This window comes from Lytechinus variegatus, chromosome 2, assembly GCF_018143015.1.
Source record: "Lytechinus variegatus isolate NC3 chromosome 2, Lvar_3.0, whole genome shotgun sequence".
NCBI lineage: Eukaryota > Metazoa > Echinodermata > Echinoidea > Temnopleuroida > Toxopneustidae > Lytechinus > Lytechinus variegatus.
In genome coordinates this window covers 65,812,161-65,826,085 of record NC_054741.1, presented here as the reverse complement: position 1 = coordinate 65,826,085, position 13,925 = coordinate 65,812,161, and the positions used below count along the sequence as shown (strand labels likewise).

The 13,925-nt window shown below is 36.4% G+C and overlaps 1 protein-coding gene across 1 annotated transcript; it reads right to left on the bottom strand.

The window, feature by feature from the left end:
- Positions 1-3,368: 3,368 nt before the first annotated feature.
- On the bottom strand, positions 3,369-13,042 carry LOC121408692 (carboxypeptidase B-like). Its single transcript, XM_041600238.1, has 10 exons — positions 12,918-13,042; positions 12,267-12,348; positions 10,512-10,733; positions 9,779-9,880; positions 8,757-8,861; positions 8,019-8,129; positions 7,362-7,452; positions 6,790-6,998; positions 5,344-5,428; positions 3,369-3,890 (listed from the first exon to the last, which is right to left on the bottom strand). The coding sequence occupies exons 1-10, from the start codon at positions 12,974-12,976 to the stop codon at positions 3,700-3,702; spliced, it is 1,257 nt and encodes a 418-aa protein (XP_041456172.1). The 5' UTR covers positions 12,977-13,042; the 3' UTR covers positions 3,369-3,699.
- Between the last annotated feature and the right edge of the window lie 883 nt (positions 13,043-13,925).

Genomic DNA, 13,925 nt, shown 5'->3' with positions numbered 1-13,925 from the left:
GTTGCGCGATATCCCATGTTGACGTCTCGTGCGCAATATTTCTTTGAATTATGATTCTAATCAGGTTGACGTCTGCAGACCTAAGTCCAGTTGTATCACTTCTATTACAGTATTTCTATTCACAGGTGGATATTGCCTATACCAGGGGTTCTCAAACTTTTTCTTTGAAGGGCCAGATGAGACTCCAAATAAACCTGAAAGGGCCAGGGTGAAGAGGATACTTAGAAAAAAAGTGCGCGAAGCGCAAAAGCCCTTGCGGCCGGAGTCCTAGATGCTCTCTTGTGCTATCTGGCCCTTATTTTGGTAGCACTTATTCCAACGAATTCATTACAGTTTCATATGAAACGCAGGCAAAATTAGAAAAGATTTCAAAATACGGCAAAGAGTCAATATCAATGATAACAAAATTGTAGTACTTTGTTAAACATATTAAAAGTAATCTAGATTGTACCTATTCATACCTGGTATTGGAGAGACAGATAATGTCTTGAAGTATCAATATTTCTTGTAGTCAAGGTAGATTGAATAATAAAGCATGTCTGACTCTAACAAGGATGTTAGTCTCCTAGTCACTTTCAATATGTAAATGATTTGTCTCCATTATGATGAAATAAGTTGTGACAATAAATAAATAATGCACTTAATCAGTTGTCAATCCATTTGTTTTATTTCTAATAAGAACATTTTTGATAAACCTAGTTTCATATAATAAAATACAAAAGAACAAGCTATCCGATTTTGATCAAATTTTCAGCATTTTGTTTTGTGAATTTTACTCTTTTTATTGAGATATATCTCCAGCCTGGACCATCCCTTTAATGTAGGAAGGGTCCATACGGGGGAGGGGGAGGGGTTATAGAGCCCTTTGAAGGTTACAGATGAAGCCCCTACTGAGTGGGGTCGGGGAAAATTCCCTGGAAGCTTTGGAGTTTTAGCCAAAGTAATGATCTGATGATTGCAACCGTTATTGCATTAAATTGAGGAAGCTTATAACATTTTAATATGCAGTCCATCTTTCTTCCCATTTTTTATTTTCAATTCTCGGCAGCCCGGTCGTCTTCTATCTTTCTTTTTTTCTAGTCCCTTTTCTTTGTTTTCCAATTTAGCTTTTAGCTCATTCCATTCTACCTTCGTTTCCCGCTTTTCTGCCATTTTGTCATATTTTAATTAATTTTCCTTTCTTAATCATGCTAATTTATTAGTAGGGCTATTTCGGATAGGTTTGTTCTTTGTCACATGTTCTGATATTTCGTTCCTTTTCCGCTTTCCTTCCGTTTTCCATTTTCTTTCTTAGTTTTCTTTCACTTTTACTTCTCCCTCCATTTTCTCTTTTTCCCGTTTTTTCTTTTTCCCCTGCCCCCTACCTTTTACGCAGCGGCGTAGCAGGGTCGGTGGCCAGGGGGGGGGGGATTTCCCGGTCATAATGGTATGAACAGGCATATAGTGTAATAAGGCGACGATTTTGAAAGGGCTAGATATATTGCGGGCAGAATTAATCTTAAAAAAAAAAAAGTTGCGAGTGAGCGAAGCGAACGAGCAAAATATTTGACATTTTTGACAAAAAATGAAATTTTGTGTAGCGCGAAGAGTTTAAAAAAACGAGGGGCGCGTGTGTCAAAAAGCTGCTTAATATAAGTCCCGAGTGAGCGAAGCGAGCGAGAAAAAAAACTAACCTTTTCATGAGAATCTAACTTTGACATATTTTTTTACATTATATTCAGTAAATAAAATTATACCCTACACTTTTCCTTTGTGTTTCTTGCCTCATTTTTGTTGTTCTTGGTTGTAGAAGTTTTGGGGCCATGGCCCAAACCTTCCATATTCATATACGGCAGTGCTATGCGGTTGGGGTCAGGGGCAGAGCCACCGGAATTCCTTGATATCATAGCGAGTTAAACTTCGCAGATTGCCGCTATTTTTAATCACATCGCGGGTATATACAGAATATAGATTTACACAACCTTTCTTTATGTCTTATGCTTGTTCTTAATTATATAACTACATTTTCTGTAGAAAAAGAAAGGACCCTGTGTTGATGGAGGTCATGGGCGGAAGCCAGAGGTGTGGCAGCCGACGCGTCAAGGTCAGAGTGGAGACGTTCGATAGACGCCCTATATGTGCAACTAGGCATCTGGTAAGATAGGCAAGATGTAATATATCACTACATTTTAAAAGATATATTAGGATATTGAAATAATAAGGATAACTATAATCAGTTGTCAGTTGTATTCGACACGACATAACACTAAACGATACTTAGTATCTAATGAATCAACTGTTCGTATGGAGTTGTCATGAAGTACCCATCGATATTATTACCTAAAAGAAACTTATTAGGCTTAGGCTACTTACACTAGCCCCCCCCCCCCCCCCCCCATCTAAATGATTTTGCCGTTTGCAGACAAGACGAAATCAATATCTCCATGTCATAATCCATTATTTTGTAAGACCCAGCTATTCAATATAGGTCTTACCCCTTATTTTGACTCAGTATCAGCTCGCTATCGATAAAGTTGATATTATTCTCTTTCATATTTGTCTTAGCCAAATAGAAATCAACTGCAGGTTCTTCTTTTCTCATGGATGAGTAGATAACAATTTCACCATTTGGTTAACCCTTTTATTTTATGAATGTGTACAGGGAGTTGAAAGTTTCATGCATGTTATCTTTGATTTTGTATTTTAGGATTGCAGGAGTTAAATATTAGTTGTTTTTCCTCGTACATGGCCTTGTCGAATGTCAAATGCAGTGCAATGTCTTTTAACTCCAAAATTAACCCTGAACAGAGGTTACAATAAAGTTTGGGTGCGTCATATTCTGGTTGTTCTGTTTGTCCTTTTTCAATCAGAGGGTCGAGGGATCGAATCCCCTCCAGGGCTCCGTAACACAAAGATTAGCGATTAATCGCTAATTTGAAAGAATAATTCTGATTGGTTCCTATCAGTCTAGGGAGCAAAATACGCATGCAACGATGATCTTGATAGGCCATTTCATTTAACGATTAATGGCTAACCTTTGTGTTACGGAGCCCTGGGTTCCGTAACACAAAGATTAGCGATCAATCGCTAAATGAACTGACCAATCAATATCAATGTTCCACGCGCATTTGGTTTAAAATACTGACCAGGGACCAATCAGTGCGGTTCTTTCATATTTGCGAATCATCGCAAACCTTTGTGTTACGGAGCTCAGGACATCTTTAGCTTCGTCTAGAATTTTGCCCGAACGAGTCGAGATGATGGGTAGCTACCGGCATGGCCAGGATGAATTATTTGAATACGCTGAGCGTTGGAAGCACCAACAGCAGCTACGCCCGTACATATATGTAATATAAGCAACATGATAACAAAGGACACAGACACTGTAATTTCCAGTTATACTTATTATTGTATTATGTATCTAACGTGCATTTAACATATTAAAACAATACTTTGTTTCGTAGTCGACATGTTGCTTGTCCCAAATCCATATTCAGCGAATGCATATATTTGCAAATGAAATGGTTTTATGACTGCGGTATATGTAGACAAAACAACAGGAGTAGAATCGTCAAGAGATAGATCTCCCAAAGCTTTGCAAAGAACGTTTAGATGATGCATATTTCTCATTCTTTTAGATTAGTCTTCCCTAAACATGATCTCTTGGAAGTCTGCAAATCATGGTTTCGAGTTCGTTTAGGCAATCGGCAATTGAATGATCTACTTGTATTCCTCCACCATGTGTTTGCATAGAGCCTTTACAGCTTCATACGTCTCTTCGCCAGTTGGTATGATCTGGTTGGCTGGAAGAAGGAAACCGTACCTTCCAGTATCTCTCAGCTCCACAACGTAAGAGTACTTTGCTCCAAGAGTGACGTAGCCCCAATCTTCGCTGCATCCAGATGCGGCGTCTGTGCACGTTTCAAATAAGGAAAGAGGGGAGGGGTTCAGCGTCATACTTTTGGCCTCCTGTCATTTGACTATCACTTGGATCAGTTTCATTCATTTCACAATGAAACTGTAATTGTTTTGACCTCTCACTTGTTAGCCAACCTTTATTTGGTTGTGAGTGTGTTGTGTGTGTGATATGCAAATTTGTAGGCTAAACATGCATACACTGTTCCATAATCACATTTAAACATTAGCATATTATATTGATATAATCCTATATAATTGCTGCAACTATACTACCTACAACCATCACCATTACTAGTTTACCACCACACTATCATCAATTATTACCACTTCGACTTCTCTTATACTATTACTACGACTACTAATTATACTACTGCTACTACTACTACTACTACTACTACTACTTCTACTACTACTACAACTATTATATCATAATGCTAGTTAAAAGGTAATTTCCCTTTAAATAAAATCATGTTGCGTTTTTCGGAATAGATGAAAATTATGAATGGGATCAAATTGCGACACTGCAACCAAATATTATAATGATCAGAATGGTGACAATGATATAAAATTCACGAAGATATAAACGACTTAACACACGGCTGGAACATGATCTGGTCTTAGATGCTAAGTCAGCTTCAACACATATATACAGCCATCTTTAACACAAGAAAATGCCAGCACCAATCGTGCGATTATTTGCAAGTTATTCGCAACTTTCGAAAATCATCTGCATGAAAAACTCACCTGGATGGTTCAGCCAGCGTATGCCAACTTACTGGCCGATCGCTTTCTCCTCCAAGCAAATATCTTTATACCAAGCATTTCACTCGTATACTTTCATAACTCAAAATATCAAGTATTGATTTCTTAAGAAGAACAGTTTGCGTTGTTACCAATAGGCAATTTTTGATCAAGAAGTGGGATAAAAAGACAATGCCTTTCCACAACCTACGAAAGTCGGTATCATGCTGATTCAATGTTCAGGGCCCCGTCTTACAAGGAGTTGCGATTGATCTGATCAATCTTAACTATGGAAAGCCATTAATGCCCACATTTAAAATGCATGTTTGCTAAAAAAAAATTCTAGGTATGATGTTTTTCATAAAGGTATCGTTTTCTTGTCAATTTGATGTGCAGCCCTTTATCAACAAAGGAAAGTTTGCAAATTCCCTGTAGAAAAAAAATTATGACACTAATGGAGTTATGATTGATTAGATCAATAGTAGCTCTTTGTAAAACGGGGCCCTGATGTGACAGCCTATTATCATGCCCATGGCATCCCGGGAAGCGGTGGTGCTTAAGATTTATTTGTCTGTGGGTGCTGCGAAATCAACTTCATTTTGACTTCGGAGTGGAAACCCTTTTATTGTGCTTGTCAATTTTTTTTTCTTAAAGATCCCCTATTAAAAAAATCGTTCAAAGGGCCCTGTCAATTTTGATACTTACAAAGGGTTCTTGCGGAAGGGCCATATATGTAATCGGTACCATGTACACTTGCAAGAGCGTTTACAGCTTTGGCAGCAGCCTCGTCCTGTAAATAAGATGATAAAACTGATTTAATGATGATGATAATGTGAATACTTTTGAATTGGGATAATTGTCATCAATTCAATCAGGATCACCGTTTCAATTTCCTTATTAGTATACAAACTTCTTAATGCAAACTATTCGACCGGATTATATCTTAATGATAAACTAGTCTAGTTTCTGACACAGCTGATATTGTTTGATTTCAGGAATTTCATAAAAGCTTATGAGAATTGTGATTGTCTAATCCTGTTGCAAAACTCCTAACCATTCTCAGCCAATAACCCTTTTTGTTTATTATATTTGAGCTAATACATAGATATATAGATATATACAGTGCGTATAAAAAATTATCCTGTAAAATTATATATTTGTAATATCATGAATCTTTTTCCACATTTAAACATTGGTACAGGTCTCTTTAAGCAAATGAAAAAAAAAATTCTTCCCGCTTGCGTGAGCACCGGATACTTTTGAAAAGTTCGTGATAAATGATTTAAATAAAGGTAGATATTTATCATGAAGAAAACATGGACTTTAGCTAGGAAAATTGATTTGAAGATATCTTTCACCTTTTAACTTGTTTCCTCGCCCAAAACAATTCATAGAGCGCCATTGCGCCACCTCCCCCTCCCTACACGCCGAGGCCATCGAGATAATATCTGCTTTAATTCACATGAAATGGCGTAGGCTTGATTTTCGTTTTGTTTATCATTGTCAAGCTTGGGATAAGTGTTGACAAACAAGTATTAAATGATGTTTGAAATGTAATCCTACTTTAAATAATAAATATTTTGTGAAAGAATGCTGGAGATGTCTTGAAATTAACTTTTATTTACATCCAGTCATATCGTCAGATCCAGCTGGCACAAAAAAGTAAAGATTGTGCTTACCTATAGGGTTAAATTGTTAATTGGATGGTAACAAAATGTGTATCTGTTTTATTTAAAAATGCCACAGGAATGCAGGGCACGGTCAGTTTGTTTTCGCCTTTTTTCCTTGACACAGAGTGAAAAAGAGTATTTCTACAAACCGATTTCTGCGAGCTTTACAAAAATTGACAGTGCTCACTCAACTGTAAGATTCTGTCAAAAAATTTTTTTTTTACTTTTTTTCACCGAAATAATGTCCAATTTAAAAAGCCATTACTTTGTTATGCCTTGTCCGAGTTAGATGAGTACTTTAGGGTTTTATTAGTGTGATTTGACTCTATCCGTTCAAATTAATCCAGGAGTATCACTTTACAGTAGTCAGTGGTACCACAACTGGTAACTTACATCGGTTTTGAAATCAGAACTAAGTTAGTCTATGAGCAAAGTTGAAATGGAATTCAGAGCACAGGCCTAAGCCTCTTTTTTTTCTTACATGATCATCCTTGTCCATAGGCAGGATGGCCCTGGCGGTGAACGACCACGGAGCGAGCCAGAGCTGAGAGTAACTGTGGAAGTCGATGAAGCAAACGAACTCCTGGTTGGCGTTGAGAAGGAAAGAAGTTGTTCCAGCAACCTCTGGCTCAGAGAAGGCGCTTGGGCCACGGTAGGTGTCTGAGCAGGCACTGGTGCTGGCACCCTCGCCTGAAATCAAGACGGTATTATAAGCAGGACCAAGTTATGTGATACTGGGAAGCGAATTGCGCTTGGTTTACAACGGATCACGGTACAATCTTTTTTATTAAGGTTTCAGGGGTCCTTTCTCTATATCTCCCTCTTTATCTATCCTTGTCTCTCTATCACTCTCTCTAGTTTCCTCCCATCTGTCGTCAGAACAAAGGTGTATGTCAAAGCAAGTACACACAAAACACTTAATAATTATATAATTATACACTACTTTTACTATAGTTATTATGAGTATATTCATTGTAAATTATTTGGATCATTGAAGGCTATTGTTTTCTATATATTTACAAAAATAGGCACCTTTTCATAAAACATACGTACCTCCCCATTCATACTCGTAGTTCCTGTTAGGGTCTACTCCTCGGCATGCACTACCACTGTTAACTGATCGTGTCTTTCTCCACATACGGTCCTAGAGCGTCATGAAAACATGTTTTAAACACTGTTAAATTCCATAAATCTACATTATATTTATATTGTTCATTTACTCATAGAACTAGACAATTACTTATCATCACCTCCAATAGAACAGGCGGCAGTAGGGGCGGGAGTGGGGTAAACGTGTGATCACTGATCAGTGCGTGTGATTGACCTCTTGGGTCGAGACGATCCACAGGTAGAGTGGACGAGATGCCGTTTTATTCACAGATCTACTTTTAAAATATTGTATTCGAGGATCTGTAACTTTTTGCCGTATTTCACATTGACATCTAGTCTACTTCATAAAGGAATCTTGATGAGGGTAAATTTATTTTACGAAAATGAACAACAGAATGCTACGAACTTGTGAAGACATAAGCCTTCCATTATCTGTTCTTCGATATCATACCTGCAACGGAGAAAACGATAAAGATGTATACATGATTATGATGGCCTTTTTTCAGTGAAGAAAATGGGTTAGGGCGGCTACATTAAGAAGCTACCACACTTTCATCTAATATATCTCATATTCTTGTTATTTTCATAATTTATTCTTACACGAGTCCAGGTATAAGAGTAGCCGTCGACGTTGAGTGATGGTACGATGTAAAAGTCGAAAGCATCAAGGATCTCAGTGACATCGCTGTCCACACCATAGTTTTCGAGAAGCTGTGTTGGTGAATATTTCATAGAATATCGCGTTACAAAGAGCGTACTATAACAAAATGGAAGCATGTCATTCTCCATTATCCCCCCCCCCCCCCGATGATGGGTTTTTCGAACTGAAAGGATTTTAAAAAATTCTTTGCACCTTAATTTTATTTGATATTATTTTCAAGAACAAGATACGATCAGTAGGTATTCATAAGTATGACTGGGTACTGAACAGTTGTTTGAAAAAAGTACACAATCTAACACTAAACATGATTGGTCACTTTAACTAAATTTATGACATTTTGGTATTCCGATGCGCATAAACTACATGTTGTACAAGTATCAAAGTAAGACACAACATCCAGTAATTTACATATCACTGTCATACGAGCTCATCAACTATATTTTGTCGTATTTGAGAAGACTGCATAAGAAAAGCTATAATTATTTTAGCGTTTTCATTTTCATATATTTAGAGATTAAAAGGCTCAAATTTACATTTAGCAGGTGGGATACTCCGAACCCAATTGCGATTAAATTGCATTAATTTAGAAATTTTGCATCAGAGTGTTCAGACAGCTACATTGTGCACCACTAAAGGTGCACAATTACACCATGTGGGAAGGTACATAGAGTGCTTACAGATTTAGTGATGAACATGACGGTTGCAGGTGACACCCACTCACGAGCATGGATACCTCCCTGCCAGTAGACTGCCTTCTTGGTACCAATACCTCCAGTACTGATCTATAAAAGTGAAAATGTTGTATATTAGAAAGGTAAAACAATTATGATTGTATTTCACTGCTTAATTAAATGTTATTTTGATACGGTATAAGCCACTCAATGGAATGAGAAAAACGCATCTACAACATCAAGAAATATACGCATACATTCGTTATTCCGAAGGTTCTTTATTCCGAAGGTTCGTATTTCCGAAGGTTTTAATTCCGAAGGTTCGTTAGTCCGAAAATGAAGTGAGGTTCGTAATTCCGAAGGTTCGTTAGTCCAAAAACAAAGTGAGATTCGTAATTCCGAAGGTTCTTTAATCCGAAAAAGAAATGAGGTTCGTTAGTCCGAAAACGAAATGATTAACGAACCTTATTTCGTTTTCGGATTAACGAACCTTCGGAACAGCGAATCTTATTTCGTTTTCGGACTAACGAACTTTCGGAACATCGAACCTTATTTCGTTTTCGGATTATCGAACCTTCGGAATAACGCCACAAATGTTCGGATTAACGAACCCTTTTACGTTTTCGGATTAATGAACATTGAGGTATAGGCAATTTACGTGTTTCGGAATTACGAAGTGTAACCAGAAATATATAGCACGTAACTAATTTACGTGTATATATTTAAAAAAAAGGTAAAATACAAAAAAGGAGAGTCGGCATATTACAAAACGACAGAACGGGAAATACAATAAATAGGTGTGTAGAGGGTTTGAAGGAGTGAAACTGAAAGAGTAGGAAAAGAACGAGGAGAGGAGATGGGCCTAGAACTGGAAAGGTGGACAGAAGAGGATACAGATGATTATTGACTCATATATATCGGTTAGGCAAAAGAAAATGATAACTCCTTTTTATTGTATTAGTTATCATTCTTTACATCATCTTGATCACTATCTTTTTACTAGAAAGATATACATTGTAATTTCCAACCTTTACGGCATTGATGGCGCGACCTTCAGTCGAAGTAGCGATCTGGAATTGTTGAGCAATGGCGCTGTGAGCAGCAGTAATCTCAAATACCCAAGCTTGGATCTAGTAATGAAAATTGTAAAGAAAAAAAACACATAAAATTGAAATCGAGTAATCTATAAATGTAATAAAATGTTTCTCATGAATGTGGAATATGATACAGAGGCCTATACATAATTATAGTGATGACGAATTTGCCACGTGGACCTGACATTCTATGTGTTAGGGTTCTTACATGAAAGTAAATCAGTAGTCAAATACTTAAGATCTGACATGTTGATGACCGCGCATTATATTTTCCCAGTGACATGGCACAATTCATAGATATCCACCATCAAACGATTTACAATAAGAATCTGGAAAAGTTACCAAATGCTGAAATAGCATGATTGTTATCAAAATGTGTTCTAGAAAGATATTGACTTATACATTCTGCTCTGCAGATGGAAAATAAATGAATATTAACATGCTTAGCATCTAATAGTTTACATGTTAATGTAACATTTTCAAATGAAGAAAATGTCACTAATATTGGATTAACATGTGATCGTAAATAAGATCTAATATTAATATTATCGAACAAAGTAATCATGCTTATTATGTCTTCCTTTCAAAGTTTGTTTTAGGTAAAGGCCTATACGCTCGTCGATGTATAAATCATCCTGATTTTCTTGAAGTAGACTTAAGACGTTACCTCATCGTATGTGTGGTACACACTGTAGTCGAAATCGGCGGCAATCTTGACATCGTCTTCGGTGCGGACCTGGGAGTCGATGACGGACTGGACATCGTCGATCATGACAGAATATTTGATCTGTTTAGCATCCAACAGTTCCTTGATATCATCCTGGAAGCGAGGTTGAACAAGGATGTCGGTTGGTCGCTTGGTGGTTCGGGGTTGAGACCAAAATGATATCTAGGGGAATACAGAGGAAATCGATGCATTACCTCTACACGTTCCTTTTTTAATTAAAATTGCAATATTATAAATATATGTATTACTTCGGCTATAAATGGACATCAAGGTTAATGAATTAATGAATGAATGGATAAAAGGAAATGACAGAAGAATGCTTCCGTTGATGTCATCTATGTAGCAATTTCAAGTAAGCGTTAGTGCCAGTATTCCGAACTCGGTCTAATTCTGGGAAAAGATTATGGTTAGTAATAAGTGCAAACAAAAATTGTTTATATTTTACACAACTATTGTATTTACCACTCCAAGAATGTTGCTTTGAGTGAAAAATGTGATGAAAATTTGTTCGTCTAGATGTGGAGATTTACATTACATTGCCTACCAAAAGTTAGGGTATATGTTCGGCAACATACTGTCCACACAACAATTGGTTAAACAAAATTATCCAACGCTTGGTAGTTTTCAACCAATACTGAGTATTTTAACTCAAAGCACATATTATTGGTTTAAAACGACCCAGGATTGGTTAAAGTTTTAATCAATTGTTGTATGGACAGTATGTTGCCCAAAAAGAGTGTATAATCAAGTTGCACCAGACTTCAGATAACATTGTGTAAATTGTGCTGAGGTGCTTGTGTGTGTTTGAATGAGTGTGTATAAAGCAATGAAATAGTTATATCCATTGTGTATTGGTTTGTTTATTTGAAATTATTTTGGAGATCATGATACATGATAACATAGTAATACAGAAATAAACACATATACAGTTACAGCTTTCATCCAGGAAAATAAATGCAAAACTAATTTCTTTCTTTGTACAGAAATCAACAATGAACATAAAATGTGAACACAGACCGTCATCATGAGCGGGAAGTGTGATGTAGACAGCGCCTACGATTAAGATAAGCTCACCTATATGACTTTGTGTGAAGCTTTTAAGTTATTCAGCATGAAAATGTAAAACCTGCAACAGATTTGAGGGAATTTGCAGGTGCATTAAGTTTTGAATTGATCAACTATGATTAATAGATTTATTAGGCATGGTTTTCACTTTAGCAACATTAAAACGGAGGAAAATTTGCAGAAAGAACCCGCCCGTTGATCACGTGTTTTTTTTTTTTCAATAGATTTTGCACCCCTAAGGACCCTAAGAAAAATAGGTTAAAATTCGTGCCTTTCAGTAAAGCAGTCAAAATATACACCAGTAAGGGTGTTCAAATGAAACACTGATCTAAAAAAATATCGAAGTTGCAAGTTTAAAGGTGCTCTTGTTTCTTTAAGGTGCTTCTGGTGTATTATTAGTCGGCACCATACATAATGATATCAGAGAATCAAAGTTTAACATATTTTTTCTTGGAGTGTGTTTTAGCAATTCATAGTGTCACCCTTCCCACATTTAGCACACCTGGTTTGCCTGTATATGATAAATGAACCAACCATTGTAAAGCACTTGTTATTTTTGAACAACAGTTTTCTGTTACTTATTTCCATTATACCAAAGTGACATGTTGATTGGTGGGAGTGCTTGCCTACCTTTCCCTCCAGTTCATTCTTTAATGTATTGAGAAAGTCCAGCTGAAGTTCATTCACTGGCTCAACTCGAAGTGCCTGGTATCTGAAGAAAATTTAGATAAATATGACAAGATTTAAAAAAAAATTGGGGGAAACTGAGCATACTTTAAGTTTTTTGACAAAGGTCTATCGGCAAAAACGCCCATACGCAGTAAAAAAAAAATAGCACACATTGTGTAAGCCTGTCACTCTAACAACAAGTTGTTTAAACTTTTTTGTAATTGTAAAAACTTTTTAAACAATTTAAAAAGTTATACAGTTGTTTAAACAGTTGTTTAACAGTTTTTAACAATAGCTGTTAGAGTGATGGGCTTTAACAACGTGCTTAACATTTTAAAAAGCGCGTTTACAGTGTATGATATACTTGTATACTCTTAAAATGTTGGGCAACATACTGTCCACACAACAATTGGTTAAAAAAATATCCAGCCCTGGATAGTTTTCAACCAATACTGCGCAGTTTTCACCCAAAACACACATTATGGGTTTATAACTATACCCAGAATGGGATTAAGCTTTAACCAATTGTTGTGTGGGCAGTATGTTGCCCAACGTTTTTAAGAGTGTATTTGTTTATACATTTCTACCTGTATAATGTTTACCAACACTCACCCGTCATAACGTACTGCAGAAGCCACAGCAACCAGCGCTAGAAGAATTAAAGTCTTCATCTTGGAGATCCTATCGTCCTATAGTTCTCACAAGAATGATGCTTTGGAGCTTTTGTATGAGTTTGTTAAACATATTTATACTACATAGTTTAGTTAACGTTTTATCAAATAAAAAGAGGATTAAACCATCATGCTTGCTTAAAATAAGCAGTATTAATACCAATGGTACCAGTAACCGCATGCTAATCCGAAGGCAAACTTTAAAGATATTTATCAGTTTGAAATGTTATGAAAATTCATTACCAAAACAATTCAGAACACAGAAATGATGGTTTACATTCAACCCATGGACTCTTTTACAAGGACATAACAGTGAATTTCAATCGCAAAGGTTGGCATAGATACCGGTATAATCTAAAAGTGTTTTAACATTACAATCTTTTCCAAAGAAATAGGAATTTTGATCATCATTTTTTCGTGACTGATTCTGAAATGATTCTGATTCCAACCAACTGTTTTTTTTTCTCCGCACTTCGGAGGAAGGGGATCTGCCAATACAAGTACAGGGTGCAATCAGATCTGTTACATAAGATTTTGCTGCTCGTCACTTCCCTTATATAGGTTTTCTTATAAGAATGGTTACCACATGTCCGAAAGCTGTACATGAAAATTGGGATATTCTTCCAATCGCACCCTTAAGAATTTGATTAATACCCCCTAAAATAGATAAATAAAAACATAAATAAATAAAAACAAAATGGGCGACATTTGAATTGAGATACATATATTTGAATATGCAATTTTTTTTACCCATCTCTTATAAATCTTCAGACAGCTATCCAAAAGCTTCTGAGATGCGTGGCATCATAAGTGGGTTGTTGATGTAACAGGCATTTGTTGTCAAAAACAAAAACATGCAGCATATTACATTTTCAGTGCCTATTCTGTTATCTTCTTTTTCATTCATTTCTCGCACACTTCGTTTATCTATCGAAATTCATTTAATTCT